Genomic DNA, 27,874 nt, shown 5'->3' with positions numbered 1-27,874 from the left:
TTTCTGGAATATCTCATTTTCGCCTGTGGTTTTAAACTGGGGAATTGAAATGTTCATTTGATCGTGCATCTTATTGTGGTGTTCTTCCCAACGGCAGGTCCAGTATTGCCGAAGCAGTTTATTGGCAAGGATTATACTTGGTGGTTTGCTTATTGCCTGCCCAGGTGGTATATCGACAACCTTTACGTTGAAGCTGTGAACCATGCAAGTTTGTCAAATTGCTACCTATAGGCTATTAACCAGATGGGTTGGCCGTTGTAGTTCCAGACTTGTGTGCCCTGTAACAAGCTACGGTCGAGATAGTCTTGAAATGAAAGGTGTGGTTCAAGGTGGTGTTTTGCATTATTTTCAAGTTTCATGTTCGTCCATGCAATAAGTTTTGAAACCCGTCATGTGCTTCAAGCTATATTCGTGAGCATTTTACTGCTTGGGTATATAGGATGGAGGGGGGGCTGACAGAGGGTAGAATGAAGTCTCACTGTCCCCTTAGCACAAGTGAGAGTGGGATGGAGGAGATGCACACAAGGGACACACTTAAGGTGCCATCAGATTTTTTGAAGGATGTTTGGTTTGGCTCTAAGGATTTAAGGGTTTCCCACCAGTTTTTTTGATTCGCCTAAGGATGGGACACCGTTTCAAGACTTGGATCGAATTGGGTTTGGCATCCAATCGAGTTGGCCTTGCATGATGAGAAAGCTGCTTGATTTCCATTGTTTCACCACAACATTCGGTGTGCCAGAGCCTGGAGGATGGATATGATGGATGCAGATTAGGTAATAAATATGTGCATGAGAGAAGAGGCTTTTATGAAAACCTTCCTCGATTGCTTTGATATCTTAAAGTGATTGAAGACTCATCTTTTTTGCAAGAGGGCAGATCAGTCCTTCCCAGTTGGCCTGAGTAAATGATTAGACGAACACAGGAATGTCTATTAAAACAGCCAGAGATATTTGGACTTGAATCGGCATAGTACATAGTCTCTAGCTAAGTGGGGAGGAGCAGGAGAGATTTGATAAACTTTTGACTTCACAGTCCAGACTCGGGCACACCGTGAGCATAGATCCTGTTTGGGGAAGTTTTAAAAGTAAAGTCTGATTTGCTAAATCAAAGAAGGCCATGGCTGGTTCTTGCGGTGTCAACTCACAACCAACTGATAAGATTGGCTGTCAATATTACTGCACGTGAACAATGGAGTTGATTGGTGGCAAATCCTTGGTCTATGTCAGCTGAAAGAGTAAGTGGAGAAGTGTCTTTGACTCGTACTTGTGTTGTAACTCTGCACCATTTTCTGTTTGATAATGGATCCTGACACTTTTCTGATTGCAAGCATGTTTTATACGAACTCACATGCTTAACATGTAATTTAATAGGCATTGGTTCCCTTGGGTAACTTCCTGGCAGATGCAGTGGGTTTCCTTTTGTGTATGTTTTGAACCGATTGAAGTTGCATCTGCCACCAAAGGTGGATGGAGGTTGTTTTCACCCATTTGTCTGACAGTGAGCAGGATGTCAGTTATGGATGGATTTCAACAAAACTTTGTGGACAGGTGCTGGATGTGACGACAAATTGATTGGATTTTGTTGAAGATCCTGATTCAGGAAGGATAATTTTTTTTTTAATTCCCAAGTGATTCTTCACCATTGAGATGGGACAAAAAACGATATACAGTTGAGCACGATATTTCAAAACGTGGACGGGTTACGACAAAACTTGAATTATTTGGGTCGTTGAGAACAAGCTGATTAGATTTTGATTAAGGTCTGAATGCAGATTTGGCCTATCGGTGAGATACAAAGTGTAAGACTGGTGGAGGTGCACTACCATTTGCTTGTTCTTTCAGGTTTTCATTTTCATTGGTTTTAAAAAGCAAGTTCGAATTGCGAACATACCCCATGGGAGTTTATTCGTACAACTCTCAGGTGAGCGATAGCACTGATGGCAGATAGTTTTGATATTTGGTAAGATTTTCATCGCATCAGAACACCTCACCAGAGTGAGGCCAGTTTCATATCATTTGCGACAATTTTGCGTTGGGCATCACAGTGTATTTAATTTTATTTTTAAAAATAATTTGATTATCTACCCGGGAGGCGACGATGGTGTGCGGGCATTATTGAACAATGCCATGATAGGTACAATTGAGTTGGTGGAAGCTTTTGAGGAAACCCCACCGTAAAAACCTGTCTCTTCCGTCAAAATTGATCAAATCGGATTTTTTATATGTTGTACTTTTGGACATTACGCACAGCTTCTAGGAAATGAAATTGCGAGAAAAAAATCGAGAAAAAAAATAGTTCAAGTGGGCGTGGCTCCGCCCACAAGGGGTGTGGGACGCCCCTCATACAAAAAGACACAACTCGACCATGATATCTAGCTTGTGTCCAAGTTTCATCAAGATCGCATCAAACGTCACGGAGCTATGCTCTGGAGAGAGTCACAAACAGACAGACAGACACATAGACATAACGAAAATAGTGCTCACTGCTGGCGCCCGCAAACCAAAAATGGGCTGAAAGGGCCGTTTCTCAGCCCAAAGGGCCGGAATCACACTTTGGGCTCAGTTATTACTTGGGGAATGGTCTCTAGAATATACCCGTTAAGTTTGGTTCATTTCTGTTCACTAACCGAGAAATAACAATTTTAAGAAAATGGGCTGCAATCGCCCTTTGGGCTTAGTCAATGCCTGCGCATATGTGTAGGATATACCTGTCAATTTCCATCGAATTCTGTTCACGAATAATGGAGAAATAGACGTTCAAATGAACTGTACACAAGAAAAGAGAGAACATGAGCGGCGCTTCGACCCCGTGGGGTCTTCCACCCCACGGGGTTTAAAAAAAAAAATAAGCTTTCTCTGCACAATCTTTGAAGTGCTAAGTAAGCTATGTTCCATTGAAACTCAAAAGGTGGCACGTTTGTAAATGACAATAGCCATGCCGTTGGGAATAGTTATTAAATAGTGGGGCGAGATGACTGCTTGGCAAAGATGATGTGATTGCAATGTCTGATACCATGACAGTTGCTGAAAAATGTTTATATTAGTTTTTAGCTCGCCTGTTCGAAGAACAGAGAGCTCTAGTGATACCTCTGGCGTGAGTGTGAAAATGTTAAAGTTTTTGGTGAAAGTTATTTCCTTTCTAATGTTTTTTTATCTACCACTTTTTTTACTGATTACAATATACATATATTGCTTTAAAATTATTTGGATCAGACTTCACTGCAATGCTTTATAAAAAATATTATTAGACTAGTCTTTTAAAAACGATAAATGTATAAACAGGCGAGCATTGGGTGGCTTTGACACCAACTCTCTAGTTAACCTTGCACTGTGCACCACCCCCAAATCGTAATGAGGTTAAAATTTGCAAAGTTGTGGAATTTGGTGTCAAACCTGCAAGTGAGGGAATTGTTCTTGTAGAAAGCCCACAAGACATCTCTACGTAGTCCATTATCTTGATTGCAAGAACCCATTCACATGGTGGATTAAATTCACTGCTGTGTATAAAGATGCTCTATGGTTCATTCGGTGCTTCAAGTAATGGTTTGTTCTTGAGTAATGTTTGGACTTCTGCACATTTGGTATAATTGTAGGTTGAAAGCTGAAAATTCTGAATCTTAACTAGTGCATTTGAGTCGTGTTGCATTTCCAATGCCATAAAACTAACCATCTGTTTTCTGGTTTGGCACTAGAACTTTGTGTGTGGTGAACAGAGGTATGGAGTGACGAGGTCTTGTATCATTTGGATCAAGTGTCACTGTCTATAGAAAGTGTACACTCCATTTCAAAATTTGCCTTGTCGCCTGGAATTTAATTAAATTACATCAAAACGCTTTTCCACCATTATTTACACATTTTAACCCACAAACTCCAAGTGAAAACTTCCACAAATTTCAGAAAATTAAAAATACAGAGTGACTTTTGGTTGGATAAATGTCCACTCCCTTTATCATAACGATTGGTTGTTTACAATCACCTTCAAAATCACACCAAGTTAGTGTCCACCTGTGTTAAACTGCAGTGATTCTGATTATTTCAGAATAAAATTGCCTCTTTAGGTTTCCTCTGCTGGGTTGTGCATGTCACAACAAAGCCTTCAAGCATTACCATAAAGAAGCTTTCAAAATAATTCTGGGATAAAGTTGTGGAGAGATCAAGGGATGAGTTTAAAAAAATTTCAAAAGCCTTGAATGTCTTTGAACAGTCAAGACAATTATGATGGGCAAGGTGTAGGGTATCACCAAGACCATGCCTCAACCAGGTCCTTTCAAACTGGGTGACCAAGCAAAGAGGAGACTGCCATAAAGGCATGTAGCTCTTTCAAAGTTGCTTTTTTTTTTTTCTCGGGTGGCCTCTGATCAAAGACTGGTCACTGTGCATTTGACAGGATGACAAGAAGGAAGCCATGACTCAGCCCACCTTGAGACCTGTTTGAGGTATGCAAAAAAACCTGGACATTCTGAAGCCATGTGGCACAAACATTTGTGGTCATAAAGTCAAGATGGAACTTTTTGGCCTCAATGCAAAACGTTATGTTTGGTGCAAACCCAACACAGCACATCAGCCAAAGAAAACCATCCCTACTGTGAAGCATTGTGGTGGCAGCACCATGTTAAGCAGATGTTTCTCATCAGCAGGGACTGGGGCATTTTTCAGGATTGAAGGGAAAAATGGATGGAGCAAAATACAAAAAAAATCTGAAAAGAAAACCTGCTGCCCTCTGCAAAAACAGCTGAAATTGGGATAGAAGTTCAGCTTGCAACGTGACAATGACTCAACACACAGCCAAAGCTGCACGAGTGGTTCAGGAACAAAAATATAAATGTCCTTGAGTATCCAAGTCAGAGCCCTGTGATCTACAGTAAATCCAATTGAAAATCTGGGGCATGACTTGAAGATTGCTGTCAACGCTTCCCACACAACTTAATTTGAACAGTTTTGTGCAGAAGAATGGGCAAATATTGCCCAATCAAGGTGTGCTAAGTTGGTGGAGACCTATCCCTATCCCACAGATTCACAGCTGTTATTGCTGTCAAAGGTGCTTTCACCAAGTTATTAACTTGGGTGGACACTTATCCAACCAAGATATTCTAGTTTTCTATTTTTAATTAATTAGTTTGTCGAATTTGTTTTTCATTTGGAAGTTGGGGGTTACGATGTGTAAATACAGGTGGAAAAAGTCTTTCATGCAATTTATTTCCAGGCTACAAGGCACCAAAAGGTGAAATTTTTTAAAGGGGGTGTAGACTTTATATTCGGCACTGTTATTTCTGAACACCCACGCAGGTGGATGAATGTTGGAAGCCGTCGCATTGCTGTAAACATTTATGCACCTGATCCTCTTAATATGAATCTGAATTTTGGATATCGGTGTCGTTACAACTTTTACAGAACAGTAAAAACGCATTAAAGCAAAGTAGGTTCAAGAGAATTTTTTTTTGTATTTATTCATTCAATTCCATGAATGTAACAAATACATTATTACATCCAATCGTGTGAGCAATGTAAATTTGCATTGCTCACACACTTGGCTGTAACATTAACAGCAACTTTGAGTAACTGTGTCGAAGAGGTTCAGTCACTCAAACTCTTAGATCTCAGTCTCAGCCATGATCTCTCTTGAGCAAGCCGCATTTCAAAATTGGCCTCCAAAGACAGACACAGATAGGGCATCCTCAGTTGTGAACACACCTTGACACACCTGAGCTTTTGGCAAGGCTTTCTTCTGCAGCTTGATGGAGTACTGCTCTCCTCTCTACGCTGGCTACCCGACCTCACATCTTGCTCAGCTTGACACTGGAAACCCAAGCTTTCAAGATCGCTGGAATCTCTCACGTTGAAGTTGAGTCGATGGACCTATCACATCGCCATCACTGACAGGATAAGGGAATAGCAGTGGACATTGTATATCTACTATAGATTTTAAGGAGGTATTTGATAAGGCACCACATAGGAGGTTGTTCGCCAAGGTGTGGGCTTGTGAAGTGGCTGGTCAGGTACTAACTCGATTGCAAACTCGATCAGTGATGGGAAGCAAAGAGGGGCTGTGAGTAGGAAGATGTCTTGCTGGAAGAATATAAGTAGTGGGGTACCTCAGTGATCAGTACAAGGATCATTATTATTCATTTGCATCAATAATTTGGAGTGTGTGAAGAGTAGGATTTCAAAATTTGCAGATAACACAAAGCTTGGAGGTAAGGTGGATAGCAGAGGAGGTTGTGATCGCATTCAGGAAAGTATTGATACTTGCAAACATTGGCAGATGGAATTTAACCTGAGCAAGTGTAAGGTGTTGGGAATGGGAAAGAACAATGAAAATAGAGATTACAGGATGCCAAAGGTAATTTTGGAGCGTGTCACACAGGAGAAGGATCTGGGGTGGTAATAGATATGGGAGGTAAGCAAGCAGCACAGTGCCAGGCAGCTATAGGTAAAGCAAATAGGGTTTTAGGTTGTATTAGGAAGGGGATCAATTACAAATCAAAATAGGTGGTGTTAACATTGTACAGGAATTTAGTGAGGGCCACATATAGGATATTGTGTGCAGTTCTGGTCACCACGACTTTAGAAGGACATAGATGACATAGAGAGGGTTCAGCACTTGATGCTGGATTGATTCCGGGCCTAGCGAGACTCAGCTATGAGGAGCGGCTGAAGGAGACAGAGCTTTATACACTATAAAGAAGGCGGTTACGGGGAGATATGATAGAGATGTTTAAGATAATGAAAGGTATCGATAAAATAAGTGCAGATTTATTATTCAATAGAGTAGACAATGATAGGATCAGGGACCATAGCCTGAGAGTAAAGAAGAGGAGAGTTAAGATGGAAGTAAGGCAGGGGTCTTTTACTCGGAGAGGAGCTAATGCATGGAATGGCCTCCCTGGAAAGGTCGTGGCAGCAGAAACGTGCGATAACTTTAAATTGGAGATAGATAGGTACCTGGATGGAATGAGGATGAACCATTACACCGCCCAAAGTCAAAGAGGATGGACCATTTCACTGCCCAACGCCAAAGAGGATGGACCATTTCACCGCCCAAAGTCAAAGAGGATGGACCATTTCACTGCCCAACCTCAAAGCGGATGCTCCAATGGTTGGAGCTCCAACCATTCCACCGCCCAATCTCAAAGAAGATGCTCCAACCATTATTCCGTGTTGATGTAGTACTGGCATGATGGACTGAATTGTCTCCACCTGCATCTAATTTCCTTGTGTTACTGATGCTCCAACCATTACACCGTTTAAATTCAAAGAGAATGCTCCAACCTTTACACTGTAACAGGATGTATATAGTGTTCCTGATGTTGGCCAATAAATGAAGCGTCACTTCTACTTGAGCCAGAGCCGTGTGCGTGGTCGAAGCTGTTACATGGTGTCAGATAAGTGAACCAAACGCCGCCATGGAAGTCCTAAAGCCTCCCAAACCAATGAATTTTAAGGTATCGAATTCTGCCGATGCATGGGACAAGTGGGCTACACGATTCTCCAACTACTTCAAGGCCGCTGAGCTCAAGAAAAACGACGCTGACGTGCAGGTCGCCATTTTGCTTGAATTGGTGGGACCGGCCTCCCTGGCTATTCACAAGACGTTTACCTTTGCTGAGGGTGACAATGTGAATGATTACGAGTTGGTGCTGCGGAAGTTCACGGATCACTGCAGGCCAAGGAAAAACGTTGTGAATGAGAGGTATCATTTTTGGAAGCGTGACTCGGAGGAGGGTGAGAAGATCGACCAATGGCTCATTGAACTCAGAACGCAAGCAGCCATGTGCGAGTTCAGACCTCAAGAAGAACTCATGATTCCAGATATGATTGTGTTTCGTGTGCAAGATGAGAGATATAAGGAGAGACTTCTTCGGGAAGGTGAGGTCACCCTGCAGAAAGCTTTGGACATATGCCATGTCACCGAATCAAGCAGGCAGCAGTTCGACGGCATGAAGGGTGCCAAGCAAGTCTATGCAGTGGATAAAGAGAGCCACCGTCCTTTCCCCAGCAAGCCAAGGCCAAGCCTGCAGCCAAAGCCACGACAGCAGCTACAAAAAAGTGACAGGAAAGCCTTACTCAGCCTATGCGCGAGTACTGTGGCCAGAAGCACAGTCCTGGGCGGCACGTGTCCAGCATTTGGCAAAACGTGTGCCAAGTGTGGAGGGAAGAATCACTGGGCTGCTGGATGCAAGGGTGGAGGCACAAGAAGGGTATGTCTTCTGGATGCAGATCCCGAGCAAGGTACTGAAGAGTTTCTGGTCATAGATTCAGTGCTCATCGGTAACCTGGATGATGACGTCACCCGGCCTGCGGGCAGGTGGCAAAAACAGCTTACAGGTGGCCAGAGTGTGGTGAACATCAAGCTCGATACAGGTGCCCAGGTAACGTAATCTCACTTGCTACCTTGACGATTGTAATGCCTGAGCACTCCATAACACCCACCAACGTCATTCTCACTGGTTTTGGTGATGGCAAGATTCAGCCATTGGATACAACAGTGATTCCCTGCAAGCACAAAGGGCAGGACTGGAGAATCAAATTCGATGTAGCTGAGTAAACCACTGTTCCCATACTAGGGCAAAACGCATGTCAGAAGCTGGACCTTATCAAGCGTATAGATTCACTGCGTGCTCCACTGACCAAGGAGAGGCTGCTCGAGCAGTACACAGATGTGTTCACAGGCACTGGTCAGTACAAGCAGGAGTACAAAATTGAGCTGAATCCAGATGTCACACCGACTGTTCAGCCAGCCAGATGTGTTCTCAAGGCAAAGTATGAGAAGCTGAAAGACATTCTGGAGCAGCTGGTGGAACATGGTATAGTGGCCAAGGTCGACAAGCCCACCGACTGGGTTAGTAAGCTCGTAATCACTGAAAAAAAAAGATGGCCGCATGAGAATCTGCCAAGACCCAAAGCCGTTGAATCATGCAATCAAGAAAGAGATACACACAATGCCTACACCAGGTGATGTGCAGAGACAACTGAACAACAAGAAGGTGTTCACAGAGAAGTCCTCCTACCTGTACACATTTAATACACCCGGCGGAAGGATGAGATTCTGCCTCATGCCTTTTGGCATACTGTCAGCCAGTGAAATCATGCACAAGATAAACCAGGAGGCCTTCAGCGACATTCCAGGTGTGCAGGTTATCGCTGACGACATGATCATTGCCGCTGAAACCGTAGAAGAACATGACCAAATATTGCACAAGGTTATGCAGAGAGCTCACCAACAACAAGTGAAGTTCAACAGGACCAAGGTACAGTTCGGAGTGTCCAAAGTGCTGTGCATGGACAACATCATCACTCCAGAGGAACTGACACCAGACAAGTCCAAGATCCGAGCAATTGCTGACATGCCTACACCAGAAGACAAGCCAGCACTTCAGCGCCTGTTGGGCATGGTCAAATACCGAGCGCAATATATACCGAACGAGTCGGAGACCACGGCACCGCTCCGTGCACTGCTCAAGAAAGACACAGCCTGGAGCTGGGAAGTGGAACACACACAAAGTCTCAACAAGGTCAAAGCAGCATTGGCAACGGAACCTGTTATGAGATACCACGATGTCTCCAAGCCGGTGACAATCCAAGCAGATGCTTGCCAGAGTGGCCTTGGTTGTTGTCTGCTTCAGGAGGGTCGTCCAGTTCACTACGCAACACAGTCCATGACGGATACTGAAAAGAACTATGCACAGATTGAAAAGGAACTGTTGATGATCTGCTGCGCATGCCACAAATTCCACCAGTATGTGTACGGGAAGCCAGTGAACGTGCAGACGGATCACCACCCTCTGGAGGCAATTTTCAAGAAACCCCTGGGCAATGCGACTCCACGAATGCAGAGAATGCTTTTGAGATTACAGCGCTATGAACTAGATGTGAGGTGCTGTTAAGTACGTGTATGTAGCCGACACTGAGTCGTGCATACTTACCTGGTGACCAATCAGACGACCAGATGGAGGATGACATGGAAGTCAGGGTTCACTGCCTGGTGCGTGACATGCCGGTGAGTGTCATGAGACAAGAGCAGATCCGAGCTGCAGCTGCTGAGGACCCTGACCTCAAGATGGTAAGGCAGACAGCCATGATGGGATGGCCAAAAAAAGAAGCACAGTGCTCAGAGCGTCCTCCAAGACTACTTGCCGGTAAAAGATGAGGTGCACATAGCTGATGGACTGCTGTGCGTTGGGGACCGCATCGTGATCCCGAGCTCACTGAAGAGAGATGCTGGCTCTGCTACATGAGTCACATGGGAGCTGAGAAAATGAAAGCCAGGGCCGCTGGTGCTCTGTTTTGGCCCAACATGACGACAGCCATTGAACAGACAGTGGTCGACTGTTCAGTTTTCCTCAGCCATAGGAATGCACGACCCAAGGTGCCGTTGAGACCACACGCCATACCCGAGCTTGCATGGCAGAATGTGGGAGCCGATGTCCTCACATATCAAAGCAAAGACTATCTCCTGGTGGTTGATTCCGATAGCAAGTATCTGGAGGTGGTGGAGATCGAGGACAAGACTGCCACCACGATCTTCACTAAGATGAAGGAGGTCTTCGTGCATCATGGCATTGAAGAAGACCTCGTGAGTGATAATATGCCATTTGACAGCCAAGAGTTCAGGAGGTTCACGCGAAACTGGGGAATCAAACAGTCGACATCCAGTCCTGGATTTGCCCAGTCCAATGGCCAAAGTGAACGTTTTATCCAAACCATCAAGAAGATGATGAAGAAAGCTGATGACGACATTTACCTGGCATTTCTGGAGTACCGAAACACCCCCGTCACAGGTACATCATTCTCGCCGGCACAGATAATAATGAGCAGGACTCTGAGATCCAAGATACCAGTCACCAAGCAGCTGCTCAAACCAGCAATAGTAGATCCCAGAGCACAGTTGATGCAACAGAAGCTGAAACAGTGTCTATCATGACGCATCGGAAAGATCTCTGGCTAACCTGCAGCCGGGTGACTGTTTGCATCAGGAGGAAGAACACCTGGCAACCAGCCATCGTTACCAAAGTGGATTCGCACCCCAGATCATGCTGGGTTGACGACATCAGCAGTGGATTATGCAGGAACAGACGTCACCTGTTGAGAACGAATGAGCCACCATCTGTTCTCATGACCCCTGAAGATGACGTCATGACCCCTGAAGATGACGTCATGACCACTCGTGAGCAAGAACCTGCTGTGACGAGCAATATGATCAATACCACTCATGAAGACATGAACGGGTTGGGGCGGGTATGCCACAACGAGCTACACCTGTGAGAGAACATTACACACCTGACAACACGCACACCGCAACACACATGCGTCCAACCGTGCAGCATACCAGACGAGGACGTGACATTGCTAAATCTCAGAAGCAGAGCCCGATTAACCATTAGGCAGACAGGGCATGTTGTGCCTTAGGGCCAGCCAAAAATTCGGGCCACAAAAATGTAGGCAACTTTTTTTTTTTTTTTTTTTTTTTACATACAATTTTTATTGGTCTCGTAATATTGGTACGAATTTGGAAATCTATCGCATACAACATACAGGTTCCTTTCGCTCAGTTATCTCGGTAAGTACGTGTTTTATAGATAGCTTCCTCCCCCTGGTCTAATGGGTGAATAAGTGTAAATACGCTGCGATTTTTTATTGGAATACCCCATCTCCCGTAACAACAACAACAACAACAACAACAACAACAACAATGCCATCTTCACGTCCATCCTGACGTCATGACGCTCACGGAATTCTTCGTGCGCACGTCAGCCGGCAGGCGCGCGCGTGGGCGGAGTCTAGCGTGGGCACGGCGTCCCTCCTTAGCCAATCAGTAGGGAGCGGGCGTCCCTCCTTAGCCAATCGGCAGTGAGCGGGCGGCCTCCCCGCCCCACCTCAGACTCGACACGGTCGCCATGAGACACGCGGTCGGCGGTGAGGTAAACACTGTATAGTGTTTAATGTGGTTTGTATTTTATAAAAAAAAAAAGGTTTTAAAACTTGTACATCTGATGTTCTATTTGCAGATTCAATCCATCGTTATGTCAGGACGCAAAGGTGGCTGGGAGCGAGCTCAGGAGTCGCAGAAAAAGAAAGCATAAGGAGGATCAACTACTCAAGAAGACTCATAAATTGACATCGTTTTTCCATGTGGTGATGATGATATAGATTCAACGAAGGACTCCCCTTCAACATCCCCCGCAGTTGATCCTGTCGAAGACAGGACGGCCGACGATGGTGGCACTCGGGGCGAAGGTGCTTCAGTGTCGGCTCCACCGATTCCCAACGATGTCGGGTTGTTTGGTAACATCACAGACAAACTGCGCCATGTGTGCGTCAGCTTGGGCACTGACCATTTTCGGAACTTGGATGACAGTTATGCAGAAACGAAGCGCGAATACTCTGGGGTGAATCGCCTTCTTAATGCCAGTGCCTTCAAATGGGGAGGTAGCTGATCGTGATTGGTTGGTTTATTCTCCTGCCAAAGCTTGCGTTTTCTGTTTTCCTCTGACAGAGGTGCACAGCTTTCTGGCTCGGGATTTACTGATTGGAAGGATACGGCTCAGTACTTGAAGGCCCATGAAATCAGCCCAAAACACATAGAATCAGTTCTAACATTTTGTCAGCGGAGTGCTGATGCCGGTCGAGTTGATAAGCAATTGCATTAAAACATGCTGGAGCAGCGCAGCTCTTGGAAAAATGTGTTGACACAATTACTTTTCTTTGCGAGAGGTGTCAGTCGTTTCGAGGTAGTAACGAAATTGTTGGCTCCAGCAGCAATGGTAATTACTTGGGCATTTTGGAGTTGATTGGCCAGTTTGATCAGTTTTTGGCCCAGCACATCCGTTACCGTGCCAATCGGGGTCGCGGTCACACGTCTTATTTGTCAAATGCAATCTGCGAAGAATTAATTGCTATGATGGGCAAGCAAGTCCTTGGTCGCATCAAGGATGAGATTTAGAAGTCGCGGTATTTCTCCGTTTCAGTGGACTCCACACCAGACATTGCCCATACGGACCAGCTCACTATCATCCTCCGCTACGTCAACATGACAGATCGCAAGCCTGTCGAGCGTTTCCTCATGTTCATTAGTATCTCTAGTCATACAGGTCAGAATCTTGCTGATACTCTTCTCCAATACTTGAAGGACCATGACATTGACTTTGACAATTGCCGCGGTCAGATGTATGACAATACTAGTACTATGTCGGACAAGTACAATGGTATGCAGCAAATTTTGAAGATCAAGAACAGTTTGGTTGATTACATTCCCTGTGTAGGTCACTCTTTGAACCTAGTTGGTCAGTCCGCGGTGGATTGTTGCATTGAAGCGGTTTCATTTTTTGGGTTTTTGCAGCACCTGTATACGTTCTTTGTGGCATCCACGCACCGTTGGGGTGGCCTGCAGACCCATGTGGAACAGCAACCTGGGTGCCTTGTTCCGAAACACCCATCGGATACCCGGTGGTCTGCCCGAGCTGATGCCACTGAAGCTCTGTTCCGTGGTTACCGCCAGTTCCAGAGTGCTCTCGAAAGAGATCTCTGCAGATGAAAATCAGAACAGGGAGACACGAAATGAGGCGGATTCTTTGGCAGAAAAGATGGGCACCATAGAAGTTTCCCTGATGTGTGAACTTTGGAATGATATTTTGCAGCGCTTCAACTGCTGCAGTAAGTTGTTGCAAAGTGCCACCATAGAATTGACACCGGCTATTTGTCTGCTGAAGAATTTGAATGAGTTTTTACATGCGCGCAGAGAAAATTATGATTTCTATGAGCAACAAGCATGTGATCGCTGCGGCAACAGCACTTACAAATCCGAAAGTCGGCGAATGCCCAAGCGTAAGAAGCGTGACAATGATGGAAATGCTACTGATGCCACAGAAGGGATGACGGGCCAACAAAAATTCAAAGTTAATACATTTTATGTCATCATTGACCAACTGCGAAGTGCATTGCAAAAACGCAGAGAGGCGTATTCTGTAGTGCTGCAGCGGTTTGGCGTTCTGACAGAGTTTGACTCTATGACCGACGAGGATATCAACATTGCTATTACAAGGCTTGTCAGTGTGTATCACAAGGATCTGAATACTGATTTTGCGTCAGAGTTCCGTCAGTTCATTTGCTGGTATAAAAACTAACTGCCCTCAAGTTCTCCCTCAACAGGGTGCGCACAGCATATGTTTGTGCTGCTGCACACCACTGGAGTTAATGCAGCCTTTCCAAACATTGAAGTGGCCCTCCGAATATACTTAGCACTGATGGCCACCAATTGTTCAGGAGAACGCTCATTTTCGCAGCTAAAGAGAATCAAAGATGTGAAGCGTTCTACCATGCATCAACAGCGTCTTGGTGCGTTGGCTCTTTTGTGCATTGAAAGTGATTTGCTCCGAGAACTGGGCTTCAGTTCCGTAATTGAAGAGTTTGCCGTTGTAAAAGCATGCAAGGTTGCAATCTAAGGTCTAGTAAACTGTAAAGCAAAGTGCCAAATGTGTACGTGTTTTGTCATGCATATATTCATACACTGCAAATTGTATAGAGGGATTAAATAAACTATTTTCTTTTCACATTAAATATTTGTCTTTTTTTGTATTAAATATTTTGTTCTTAAATCAGTTCATCTTTTGTCTGGGGCCCATTTCCATGAGCCCAAGATCTAATTTAAAATTTTCAGGTCATTCTCTAAAATTTCAAAATGTGCCTTAGGGCCAGCCGAGGCTTAATCCGGCACTGCTCAGAAGTATGAAGATTTTTGGTTCACGAGTCAGTAAGTGACCACTATATTCGGTGTGTGTGTGTGTGTGTGTGTGTGTGTGTGTGTGTGTGTGTGTGTGTGTGTGTGTGTGTGTGTGTGTGTGTGTGTGTGTGTGTGTGTGTGTCCGTCCCGAGCATAGCTCTGTGGGTTTTGATCCGATCCTGATAAAATTTGGGTGGGAGGTTTATATCATCATCTAGTTGTGTTTTCCTGAGAATGGGCATGCTGCGCCCATTATGGGCGGAGCCACGCCCAAAAAACGTGTTTTTAGGGGGTAGCCGATTTCAAGTTACATCTTCTCCGAGGGGGTTTGTCGAATCTGGCAGGGGTTTCAGTATTTGATTTGCCCAATGGCACCTGCATAGCCCCATGGAGCTCGATTTTTCATTTTCGTCCCAAGGTCAAGGTCACGAGCTTAGAAAATCGCGAATTTTGACATAAAAATCAGACGATCGCCCAAACTTTGAGAGCAAGGATGACAATATTTTTTATGCATAATCTTGAGGTCATTCCCCACCTAAAGTCTTGAAACCATTTTGCTCTATCTCGAACACCTTGCCCGTGGCACCCCCTTCAAGTTTGTTTTTACGCTGATTTCATAAAAGTATGGATAATCTGAGGAGTGTGAAATGCCATGTAGCCTATATGACGTTATATTGTTCCTGGAATGTTCCAGAGGAAGTTTTGCACCAAAGGTTATAATCCTTGACCTTTGACCTTTAAAGTTCACAAAGGTCAAATTTTCGAAATTGTGGGAATCGAACCGGGTTTTCGACCTTCTTTGACGAACTAATTCCAATAAGCTATAGCACGTATCCTGTTTCCTTATTTTAATGTCCACAACATTGTTTTGTGACCTTTAAAGGTTATGCAAAGGTCAAATTTTGAAAGATGTTGAACGAAACCGGGTTTTCGACATTTTGCGGCTAATAACCTGTCACCCGTACCACATCATGTTGATCATTTTTATAACTTGGTCAAACATGATCACATTGTCTCATCCTTGACTTCTGAAACAATCTACATCGTCAAATACCGCTCGTGAACCGTTGTCGTCTCCAGACTTGTATTTGTTCAATCCATAAACTTCTTGTAAACCGATGTTGATGACCATTGCAGACTTGTACTAATCTACCTAACTCACTAAGTTGGTTAAAATTTCATTTAAACTTGGTTTCTGGTGGCACTGCAAGCCAGTAAGTAGTTGAACATGTTACTAAAGCTTTGTGGACGCTGATTGTTCAGTTTATGATACTTTGACAATGTATGATCTCCCTCTTCATTGAGAAGGGAGGTGTAACAGAGTGTATAATAATGTTCCTGATGTGGACCAATAAATGAAACGTCACTTCAGCTTGAGCCAGAGACCTGTACATTGGTCGATGCTGTTACATACCAGACAAAGACAAAACGAGTGAGTGTCATGGAAGGTCCGAAAAAAGAGGAAGGTTACCGACTTGTTTTGGTCCGTCAGTGTGACAGAACATACCACAAACATGGCATCATGTGATGTCATGGATTCCTGATAGTCGTCACGTGTTTCCGATCATCACGTGTTTCCGATAGTCACGTGTTTCCAATCGTCACGTGTTTCCGATCGTCACGTGTTTCCGATCGTCACGTGTTTCCGATAGTCACGTGTTTCCGATAGTCACGTGTTTCCGATCGTCACGTGTTTCCGATTGTCACGCGTTTCCGATAGTCATCTGTTTCCGATTGTCACGTGTTTCCGATAGTCACGTGTTTCCGATAGTCACGAGTTTCCGATAGTCATGAGTTTCCATCGTCACGTGTTTCCGATAGTCACGTGTTTCCGATAGTCACGTGTTTCCGATAGTCACGAGTTTCCATCGTCACATGTTTCCGATAGTCACGTGTTTCTGATAGTCACGAGTTTCTGATAGTCACGTGTTTCCGATAGTCACGAGTTTCCGATAGTCACGAGTTTCCGATAGTCACGTGTTTCTGATAGTCACGTGTTTCCGATAGTCACGTGTTTCCGATAGTCACGTGTTTCCGATCGTCACGCGTTTCCGATAGTCATCTGTTTCCGATTGTCACGTGTTTCCGATAGTCACGTGTTTCCGATAGTCACGAGTTTCCGATAGTCACGAGTTTCCATCGTCACGTGTTTCCAATAGTCACGTGTTTCCGATAGTCACGTGTTTCCGATAGTCACGTGTTTCCGATAGTCACGTGTTTCTGATAGTCACGAGTTTCCGATAGTCACGAGTTTCCGATAGTCACGAGTTTCCGATAGTCACGAGTTTCCGATAGTCACGAGTTTCCGATAGTCACGAGTTTCCGATAGTCACGTGTTTCCGATAGTCACGTGTTTCCGATAGTCACGTGTTTCCGATAGTCACGTGTTTCCGATAGTCACGTGTTTCCGATAGTCACGTGTTTCCGATAGTCACGTGTTTCCGATAGTCACGTGTTTCCGATAGTCACGTGTTTCCGAAAGTCACGTGTTTCCGATAGTCACGTGTTTCCGACAGCTTCCGCTCCAGCGCAAGATTTTTTTTCCCCTGATGTGACGTCACGTACAAACACGGAAGCGAGCAGGAAGCCGACACATTGCTTCCCATTTGACACCACGATTTTAAAAACAATGCTTCGAATAAAAGGTAAAATACCTTAATTTTTTATGCAAATACTATAAATACAATGGTGTTTTATTATTACCTATTTTTCTTACTCATAAAACAAGAAAACCACATGACATTTCATGTAACCAAGGATGCTCATTTGTGTATCGAGAGTGAGGATCCGTTACTAAAATGAACACAACAAAGGGACGCGACTCTGTGAACATTTTAAACCTTGGGAAACCCAATAAGCTCAAATGAGCTAAGATTCTCGTCCTCTTAGTGATGACGTCATAAAAACGAATATGACGTCATTGTGATGTATCAGGTTTGCGATAAATTATGCTAATGCCCGGCTTGATTCCCGCAAACAAAATTCAAACAGCTTGCCTAGTTTCGGAGATAATGGTGTTGGCGATTTCCATTAGCGGAGTTATTATGACGTCAACTTTTTTTCTTGGAAGAATTTCCAAAATCAGAGATGGTTACTGCCTGCGTGTGGGCTTTCTGCATATACATGGCAAGTTTCACGAAGATCCGATGAAAACTCTGGGTTGTGAAACAAAAAATGTCAAAAAATAGGAATGATGTCATAAAAATTGATATGACGTCAAAGTGATGTATCGTATGTGCGGTAATTCATCTCTGCTAATGCCCTGTTCGATTCCTGCAAACAGAATTCAAAAAGCTTGCCTAGTTTCGGAGATAATTTTTTCGGCGATTTCCATTAGCGGAGATATTTTGACGTCATAACTTTTTTTTCTAGGAGGAATTTTCAAAATTGGAGATGGTTACTGTCTGCGCAGGGAATTTTTACATGTATACGCCAAGTTTCAGGAAGTTTCGATGAAAACTGTAGGCTGTGAAATAAAAAAAGTCCACAAGAAGATGAAGAACAACAACGTGAGTAAGACTTAGAGATCCTCCACGAGGATCTAAAAAGTGCCACATCTACTATATAAATGGCAGTCCTTCTGTCTGTCCGTCTGTTTTTTTGTAACAAATAAGCTCCTAGACCAGTGAACCGATCTTGATGAAACTTTACACATATATAGAACTAACATTCAGCTCCAGGATGCACTAAGTGGCTCTCCATAAAAATGGAAAAAAAAAAATATATATATATATATATATATATATATATATATATATATATATATATATATATATATATATATATATATATTGTTGTGGTTACCAGATTCGCAAACCACCATTCAGGTCCCTTAGGTGAGGTATCTCGGTAAGTGCATGTGTAGTTAGGCCCAAACCCGTTGTCTAGTGGGAATACATGTCATTTATACGTGCTGCGACTCTTCAGGATAGCCGTTTTTCTTTACTATCTTTATTTTGGACCAATCGCCACCATCACAACCACAACGCCGCTTCACCACAACCGCCATGACCTTTACCGTCACAACTCGCCACCATCGCATCACCGTCATCTCGCGCCACTCATGGGCACCGATGCTGGACTCGTGTAGGGCGCACGTTGAACAGCGTGTACAAAATCACGGATTTTCTGCTTCAAAAACGGATCCAAAACGACACACGCCCACTTTTTGCCGTCCAATCGGTGAGCGAGGGGCGAATTGGCCCCGCCCCCAGGGCGATTGATATATGCAAATTTGTGGATCAAAAAGCCTTCACGCCCACTTTTTCTCGGGCCAATGGGGAGCGAGTTGAAAGGTCAAAGGGAGGGGGTCAAAGGCGAAGTTACGGGGGGATAAAAGGACGGTGTTCGTCAGTCAAAAGAGTAGTAAAGGTCGGAACGAGGGGTCGGAGAGTAGTAAAGGTCGGAACGAGGCGAAGGAGTCGGAACAGAGAGTCAAGACTTCGCGGGCGGTGGAGCTGCTCGTCGTGTGCGTTGAAGTCGGAACGGAGGGGACGAGCTGTGGAGAGGCGGCGAGGGCGGACGAGGGGGTGCTCGCGTCGTGCAGGGAGCTGCACCCCTGGGAGGCCGGCAGCGCGACCTGGCCGAGGTGGAGACGCTCGTCGCATATAATAAAGATCCTCTATGCCCCGAGCATCAGCAACCCCCCTCCTGTTTCCCCCCGCGCTGAGATAGTGCGACCAAGGGGGCCCCGTTCCCACCCCCTGCCAGGCACTGTCCACGAGGCCCGCGGGTTGCGGGGCCATCGCCGCTCCGCGTCTCATCACCAGACGGGTAGGCCCGACCAGGTCTCGGCCCCAGGCCTACCTCATTCTTGAGGGTATTTCTTTTCCTTGGTTTTGGGTATGTGTTGTCGGCGCCGTCTGTGAAGTAGAATTGTATAAGTGTTGCCGTGTGCTCGGTAGTCGGTATTAGCTCTGCACTGTTTTCACTTTTATGTTTGCTTTTTGTGTAAATGGAATTGTGTTTTCTTTTTTGTGTGCATTTGGTGGAATTGTATTTGTGTGCTTCCCGTGTGCCGAGAATAAATGTGCTTTATTGTTGAACTGTTCTCCCGCTTCGCTTCGTCTTTTCCCCATTGAACCCCCATCTTGCTTCACGTAAAGGGTTGGTAGTGGGCTGAATACGCCCGATAATTAATCGAACCGTCGAGGTCGACGATAACACCGCTCGGTTATTCTGATAGTACGGAACGGGTCGCTTAAGTGGCCCGTGTCCGAAGTCGACCTGCGGCGAGGTGCGATCGCCCGGTCTACCCTCCGCGTGGGTACTTAGGTAGTTCGAATTTGGCGAGCAACCCTATCCCACGCGGGGGCTGATTGGCTCGATCGCGGTGTGACCGAAAGGTCCACCCGTGACTGGTTCCCGGCGTTAGTCCGAGAGGGTCACGACTGGATTGTCCGTCCGGTGGGCGACGTGCCGCGATTCGAGTTACGTGGCCGTCGCACGCCGGCGGGCGCGAAGACCGCAACACTGGTGTCAGGAGTGGGATACAAATTCATCGCCCTCCTCGCGGCACTGGTATCGGAGAACAGGAAAACGGGGTCTCCTGTCTCCGGCTAAATTCACGGGAATCGGTCCAGGGGTGAGAGAAGCGACCCCCGATTCCCTCCAAATTACGAGCGAGCAAATTAACCCTTCACGAGAAGCAAGATGGCGTCTCAAGGCGAGCGGGAGCCGGGGGGTATTAGAAATGTATATGTGTAGTAATGTAGAATCCATGGTCCAGGATGGAATCCCCGAGCAGGAAATGTTGATTGTGCAGGAACACGGACTCGCCCAACTGAACCCAGGGCCCGAGGTGGGTGCGGCGGCGGCCGCGGTGTATGACACCTCCCCCCCCCCTCTCCACCAAGACCCTTCCCCAACCCCTGCCGAAATGGCTCACTCAAGCGCACCCGACATGGCCCAGCTATTCACCATGCTGGCACAAATGAATGCGGAAATGAAAGGCATGAACGAAAAGATGGATGCGAATATGAATGAAGTGAAAACGACGATGGATGCGAATACACAGCAAATGAGGGAAGAAACGAAAAAGCTGCGGGGTGAGACGCAGAACATGGGCCGATGCCTGCAGGCGGGCATGAAGGCCGTGAGCAGGGAACTTAAAATGGCGACTCCACGTGTCGGAACAAACGAGCTGGAAGGGGGTGCAACGGCTGACAGGCCCGCGGTGGAGGCGGGTAAGGAAAAAGTAATTCGGGAGACAAGAGACGAGGTGAAAGTAATTGGGAGGGAGAGAAAAGAACAATTAATACGAAGAGCAAGGATGAGGTACGCGGAGATCGTGAAAGAGCAAGGAGTGAAAAACAGGGAAGGACGGGAGCGACTTAAAGAGAAAGCAAGGTTGACCTACATAAAGATAAGGGAAAGACGCCAGAAAGAAGCAGAGACCAATAAACACGATGAAGACGGGGAAAGTGACGCGCACACACACACGGAGGTAGTGGAGGATAGTGAGGTTGAGCTCGCGGAGCGTGTGGGGACCCGGTGTGAGCAGCTGGATGACCTCCTCCAGGAACGAGGGGAGGGAGTATGCCCCCTTGAGGCGAGTCACGACCAGGTGAGTTCGGTCGTGCTTTGCGAGGTTGAGGGGACGAGTGCTGTGGACGGGTGCACGGAGAGCTTGGGGGGTGTAGAGGCCCCGGAGACCCTTGTGGGGACACAAATCCCCAGTGTGGTTGTCCCTGTGTGTGTGGTGCAAGGCGTGAGTGCGTCCCCGTGTGTGGAAGCGACCCCGTGTGTGAGTGGTGTGGTGGCGATGGTGCTGGAGTGCGTGCTTCCCAGCACGCCGTGTTTGGATGAGGCACCGTGTGTGGATGAGGAACCGTGTGTGGAAGAGGGCGTGTGTGTGAGTGAAACGGCCAGTATGAGTGAGGAACCGCGGGTGAGTGCCCCCGCGTGTATGAGTGAGGGACGTTGTGTGGAAGAGACCGCGTGTGTGAGTGTCGCCGTGTGTATGAGTGAGGTACCGCGGGTGAGTGCCCCCGCGTGTATGAGTGAGGCACGGTGTGTGGATGAGGCACAGCGGTTGAGTGCCCTCGCGTGTGTGGGTGAGGCACCGCGGGTGAGTGCCCCCGCGCGAGTGAATAGAGCACCACGTGTGAGTAGTATGGTTTGTGTGAGTAGTGAGGCACGCGTGAGTGAACGGCCGTGTGCAAGGTCGCTGTGTGCCAGGGAGACCGTGTGTGTGAGAGAGCGGTATGTGAGGGAGATGTCGGTTGGCATGCGGGAGCACGCAGCCGCGTCTCCCGGTGTGAATGTGATGGTGTGGACTGTGTGCGTCGTAACACGCAGGTATGCGTGTGTGGAATGGAGACGGAGACGGCGACATGGGAGAAACGAAAGCCGAGTAGCGGCTGTGGTTGTTTTGAGGACCGTGCCGGGTTCACCCAGCAGTGAGCACGCGGTTCGTGCTGTGCAACGCACGAGACCACCACGTGCTCGCTTGCGAGAGTGAAGTCCCGGTCCGGAAACGCCAGCGGTGGATTTGCCGATCCCGCGGACGGACAAAGTTTAGGCAGGTAAACGGATTTGGACCGGACGGGTTCTCCACGCGATCGTGTGTGTTAAGCTCCAACGGGCAAAGCACATGTGTTCGCGTGGGAAACCCCTCGAGAGGTGGGGCTTGTTTTTTTTTATGCGCACGGTGACGCCATGGCTGCACGTGGGGTTGGAATCCGGCAGGAGGGGTATCTCTGCCGGATGGTCCCGTCCAAGGAGGGACGAGGAACACGTGCAGCTGCATGACGTCACGGGCAGGTGCAAAGTGCGCGAGCTCTGAGTTGCCGCGCAGGTGCTGCGCATGGGAAAAAAAAAAAGAAAAAGCAAGCCTCACTTTCGGGTGTACAGGATTCCTGGGCAAGGGGTGAAAGACCCCCTTACCCTGGGCACAGGATGGAAAACTAGTTAGGGGGAAGGGTTAGCTTAGTTAGACCGACTTCATGGGGCAGGGGTAAGTCCTCATGGAGTCCGTGGAATGGATTAGGTAGAGGGATTTAGTGAGCTTTAGGTTGGGAAATAAAATGGGATGATTTGGAGACAGCGACAGACAGTGAATGTGTAGAGTTGACGTAGTTTAGCTACGTAGTGTTAAAAGGAACGTGCTATAGTTTAAGGGACGACGTGGGAGCACGAGTTAGTTAGGGGATGTAGTTAGGAGGATGGCAGAGTTCAGCGGTGTGTGTGTTGAAGAGTTGGTGAGTTGTGAGGTGAGTACTTGGTGAGTGAGTGAGGCCAGCGGGTCTGTGTGTGTGGAGTGAATGGGGAATGCATGGTGCGATGAGTGATGGGGGGGAGGAGTGACTCCCGCCCAAGGGACCCCGGGGTCAGTGTAGAGTGAGTTAGCTGGGTTAGTCAAATTGAAAAATGGAGGTCGTTTTGCTGTTGGTGGGAAAGTAGGCTCGAAACCCATTTGGAGGGGTGCAGGAGCCCTGTTGACGGGCTTGGGAGCGTGGCTGCGAAAGGTGAGTATCGCTGAGTGGGTACCCCGGGCACCAGGCTAGTCGGCCGCGGTAGGCCATGGGCCCATGGGGGGCCGGGATAGCGTAGTGGGCACGGGTGCGCCTGCTTGGTGCGGGGGCCCGGGGCGCCATTAGCCGCGTGGGCAGTGTTGTGGGCACGGGTGACCCTCGGAAAGGGGCCCGGGAGGCCGGCCTGCCACGTGTGCGTTTCAGGGGAGGTGCCATGGGGGGCACTCCCCGGTGTTAGGGAGCTGGTAGGCTCGGAGGCAGTGTAGTGCCCGGGGGTGCCATAGCGGGAGATTCGGCAGAGGGTCATGCCTGCCAAAGGGAGCCACGTGTCCCAGCCAGGAGACCGTGTGAGGGCACGGAGAGAAAATTGGGGGGCGAGGCCCGAAATTGTAAGGACACCAACACAGGCGACGGGAATCTGGGTTGTTAGAACCAATAGTTTAAGCGAGAGGCGCTTGTTGAAAGCCCCGGGGTAGTTTAACAGTTAAATGGTTAGGGTAGATTAGGAGATGTACCCTCCGCACCATCCATCCCCTCGCTGTCGTTGTGGGCCGCTGGACCCACTTGGTGTTAAGATCGCCGAACTCTGGGGAGGCCATTCTGAGGCTTCGTTGGGCCTCGACACAGGACGTTAGCTCTCCCTTATTCCCCTCCGGGAAGGGAACGTAGGGGTTGGGAGTAGGCTAGGTGACAGAATAGGTTAGCCGAACAAGGACGATAAAGGGGGGTTAGGGGACGATTTATAGTGGGGAAGTAAAAATAAAAACAACAAAAAAATAAGTTGGGGCTAAATTGGGGTTTGACAAATTAAGGGAGTGGGTATGTACAGTGACAGGCAAAGGCGATAGGTGGGAGGGAGACAGGTAGGTAGGTCCGAGCCCGCCTTCCAAGTGGCCAGCACCACCGCACTCCCTCCACCAACCTCCACTGAACGGCAAAAGCTGGCCAACTTCATCGGCTGGCCGTGTTTTGTCTTCAAGGCGGAGGCCGGCCAACTTCATCGGCAGCTGTTGTTTTGCTGCAAGGCCTGTGCCATCGGCTGGCCGTGTTTGCTTCAAGGCCTGTGCCGGCCAGTTCATCTGCTGGCTGTTTTTCTTCAAGGCCTGTGCCGGCCAGTTCATCTGCTGGCTGTTTTACTTCAAGGCCTGTGCCGGCCAGTTCATCTGCCGGCTGTGTTTGCCTGCAGCGGCCTTCTTCTGCGGGCTGTGTTTGCCTGCAGCAGCCTTCTTCTGCGGGCTGTGTTTGCCTGCTTGCCTTTGCCATGCCATGCCCACTGCCCATGTTCACCAGCCCCATTCAATTTTTGCTTTGCCCCCCCCTGGTTCATTGCCATGTGCGCCAGGATCAAGGCAACAGTTTGCAAGCTGCGAGAACTGCCCTGTTGGCAGCTACAACACGGGCCTGCAGTGGCGGCCCGTGCACCGTGTTTTTGTCCATCCATCCATCCGTTGTGCTCATTGCATGTGCCACTTGAGCTGGCACGGAGAGTGCGTTGTGCAGCCCATGCACCGTTGTGGTTCACTGCATTCAGTTCAAACCGTTCATGCATTCATTCGTTGTGCTCATTGCGTGTGCCACTTGAGCTGGCACGGAGACTGCGTTGTGCAGCCCAAGCACCGTTGTGGTTCACTGAGTTCAGTTCAAAAGGGAAGGCCTTGGACTGCGTGTGAGCAGCCAGCCACGTTCCCTGTCACCTGCATTGTTTTGAGCCAGAGACTGCATGCGGGCAGCCTGGCTCCCTGCTAACTGCTTTCTTTTGCAGAGTTCATTGATCCTGGGCCATGGTTTAGTGTAAAATTTGTAAGTTAAGGTAAGATGTACTGTAAATATGAGTGCGCCCCCCGGCATGTCTGTCTAGCGCCGGCAATTTTATTTAAGTCGTCCGTGTGAGTGAGTTTGTTTAGGTAGTTACGCAGCCCTCAGGTTATTTATTTTGGGGACACGAATACCATGAATGTCGCACTCAGGGATCCGTAGGTAAAGTGTACTAGGGGAAAACTACACATGATGGCACACGAAAATTTGACGACTCGGGACGAGTCTGTAAAAAAGGGAAGGGGGTAGTGTTGTGGTTACCAGATTCGCAAACCACCATTCAGGTCCCTTAGGTGAGGTATCTCGGTAAGTGCATGTGTAGTTAGGCCCAAACCCGTTGTCTAGTGGGAATACATGTCATTTATACGTGCTGCGACTCTTCAGGATAGCCGTTTTTCTTTTACTATCTTTATTTTGGACCAATCGCCACCATCACAACCACAACGCCGCTTCACCACAACCGCCATGACCTTTACCGTCACAACTCGCCACCATCGCATCACCGTCATCTCGCGCCACTCATGGGCACCGATGCTGGACTCGTGTAGGGCGCACGTTGAACAGCGTGTACAAAATCACGGATTTTCTGCTTCAAAAACGGATCCAAAACGACACACGCCCACTTTTTGCCGTCCAATCGGTGAGCGAGGGGCGAATTGGCCCCGCCCCCAGGGCGATCGATATATGCAAATTTGTGGATCAAAAAGCCTTCACGCCCACTTTTTCTCGGGCCAATGGGGAGCGAGTTGAAAGGTCAAAGGGAGGGGGTCAAAGGCGAAGTTACGGGGGGATAAAAGGACGGTGTTCGTCAGTCAAAAGAGTAGTAAAGGTCGGAACGAGGCGAAGGAGTCGGAACAGAGAGTCAAGACTTCGCGGGCGGTGGAGCTGCTCGTCGTGTGCGTTGAAGTCGGAACGGAGGGGACGAGCTGTGGAGAGGCGGCGAGGGCGGACGAGGGGGTGCTCGCGTCGTGCAGGGAGCTGCACCCCTGGGAGGCCGGCAGCGCGACCTGGCCGAGGTGGAGACGCTCGTCGCATATAATAAAGATCCTCTATGCCCCGAGCATCAGCAACCCCCCTCCTGTTTCCCCCGCGCTGAGATAGTGCGACCAAGGGGGCCCCGTTCCCACCCCCTGCCAGGCACTGTCCACGAGGCCCGCGGGTTGCGGGGCCATCGCCGCTCCGCGTCTCATCACCAGACGGGTAGGCCCGACCAGGTCTCGGCCCCAGGCCTACCTCATTCTTGAGGGTATTTCTTTTCCTTGGTTTTGGGTATGTGTTGTCGGCGCCGTCTGTGAAGTAGAATTGTATAAGTGTTGCCGTGTGCTCGGTAGTCGGTATTAGCTCTGCACTGTGTTTTCACTTTTATGTTTGCTTTTTGTGTAAATGGAATTGTGTTTTCTTTTGTGTGCATTTGGTGGAATTGTATTTGTGTGCTTCCCGTGTGCCGAGAATAAACGTGCTTTATTGTTGAACTGTTCTCCCGCTTCGCTTCGTCTTTTTCCCCATTGAACCCCCATCTTGCTTCACGTAAAGGGTTGGTAGTGGGCTGAATACGCCCGATAATTAATCGAACCGTCGAGGTCGACGATAACACCGCTCGGTTATTCTGATAGTACGGAACGGGTCGCTTAAGTGGCCCGTGTCCGAAGTCGACCTGCGGCGAGGTGCGATCGCCCGGTCTACCCTCCGCGTGGGTACTTAGGTAGTTCGAATTTGGCGAGCAACCCTATCCCACGCGGGGGCTGATTGGCTCGATCGCGGTGTGACCGAAAGGTCCACCCGTGACTGGTTCCCGGCGTTAGTCCGAGAGGGTCACGACTGGATTGTCCGTCCGGTGGGCGACGTGCCGCGATTCGAGTTACGTGGCCGTCGCACGCCGGCGGGCGCGAAGACCGCAACAATATATATATATACATACATATATAATAAATAAATAAAATTTCCATTACAGAAAAAAATAGCTTTCGAATGGTGCGCCGGCGTATTAATCATAACAAAAGGATTCATGGTTAAAACCGCTAGGGTTCTTTGAAATGCAAAATGTTCGTATTCGTTGACTTTTTAAACATACACATTCTCCTCCTGTTATTAGAATTCTCGAACTGCACGCGCACGGCAACAGCTAACTGCTGATAGATCTGCTCATGAAAGAGCCAGGCAAGTGGAGTCAGAGAGAGAGAGAGAGAGAGAGAGAGAGAGAGAGAGAGAGAGAGAGAGAGAGAGAGAGAGAGAGAGAGAGAGAGAGAGAGAGAGAGAGAGAGAGAGAGAGAGAGAGAGAGAGAGACACACAGAGAGAGAGAGAGAGAGAGAGAGAGAGAGAGACAGGGAGGGAGGCAGGAGGGTAGGAGGGAGACAGGGAGGGAGACAGGGAGGGAGACAGGGAGGGAGACAGGGAGGGAGAGAGGGAGGGAGAGAGGGAGAGGGAGACGGAGAGGGAGACGGAGAGAGCGTCGCCTAACTGCAAATAGAGCGTCACACCGACGGGCGAGAAAAGCACAAGACTCACGTTCCAGCTTTCTCGGTCCGGGTTTTGGCAGGACATCAAGGACAGTTGCCACTGCTGCGAGAAACATTGAGTGGCTCAAGGCCGCCTTCAACTATGACCTCTCTGAGGATTACAGCAGCATGAGGAATGAGGAAAGCCTTCCTTCCATAAATCTGAGGAATAAAAGAAGCCTTCCTAATTTTCTCCATCCAACTAATGCCTCAGTCTCACAAGCGTGAGGAAAATAGGGCAAATTTTCCGGGTATTTCTGGGTACTTCAGCTAGTACTGTATATGAACCTGAGTTTAATGTAACCGTCGTTTGTTTTTATTTGTATTTTCAGTTTAGCCCATCCTCGAAACAGGCACCAAGACGCTCATACTCA

At 47.8% G+C, this 27,874-nt stretch overlaps 1 protein-coding gene and 1 long non-coding RNA gene across 2 annotated transcripts; both read left to right on the top strand.

The window, feature by feature from the left end:
* The first annotated feature begins 11,818 nt into the window (after window positions 1–11,818).
* On the top strand, window positions 11,819–14,847 carry LOC147032974 (uncharacterized). The gene is made up of 2 exons (XR_015055415.1): window positions 11,819–11,917; window positions 12,005–14,847. It is a non-coding gene; the product is annotated as an uncharacterized LOC147032974 (long non-coding RNA).
* A 3,744-nt stretch (window positions 14,848–18,591) lies between these two features.
* On the top strand, window positions 18,592–22,243 carry LOC147032973 (uncharacterized). Its single transcript, XM_085871037.1, has 2 exons — window positions 18,592–19,086; window positions 19,117–22,243. The coding sequence occupies exon 2, from the start codon at window positions 20,408–20,410 to the stop codon at window positions 22,175–22,177; it is 1,770 nt and encodes a 589-aa protein (XP_085727163.1). The 5' UTR covers window positions 18,592–19,086; window positions 19,117–20,407; the 3' UTR covers window positions 22,178–22,243.
* Window positions 22,244–27,874: the final 5,631 nt, after the last annotated feature.

This window comes from Eptatretus burgeri, chromosome 2, assembly GCF_056783735.1.
Source record: "Eptatretus burgeri isolate ZD-2024b chromosome 2, Ebu_testis_v1, whole genome shotgun sequence".
Taxonomy (NCBI): domain Eukaryota; kingdom Metazoa; phylum Chordata; class Myxini; order Myxiniformes; family Myxinidae; genus Eptatretus; species Eptatretus burgeri.
The sequence above is the reverse complement of the archived record's forward strand: the minus strand, read 5'-3'. Positions and strand labels throughout refer to the sequence as shown.

Coding starts and splice junctions, on each gene's coding strand:
- LOC147032973 (XM_085871037.1), top strand. CDS start 20,408: ATGTATATGTGTAGTAATGTAGAATCCATGGTCCAGGATGGAATCCCC.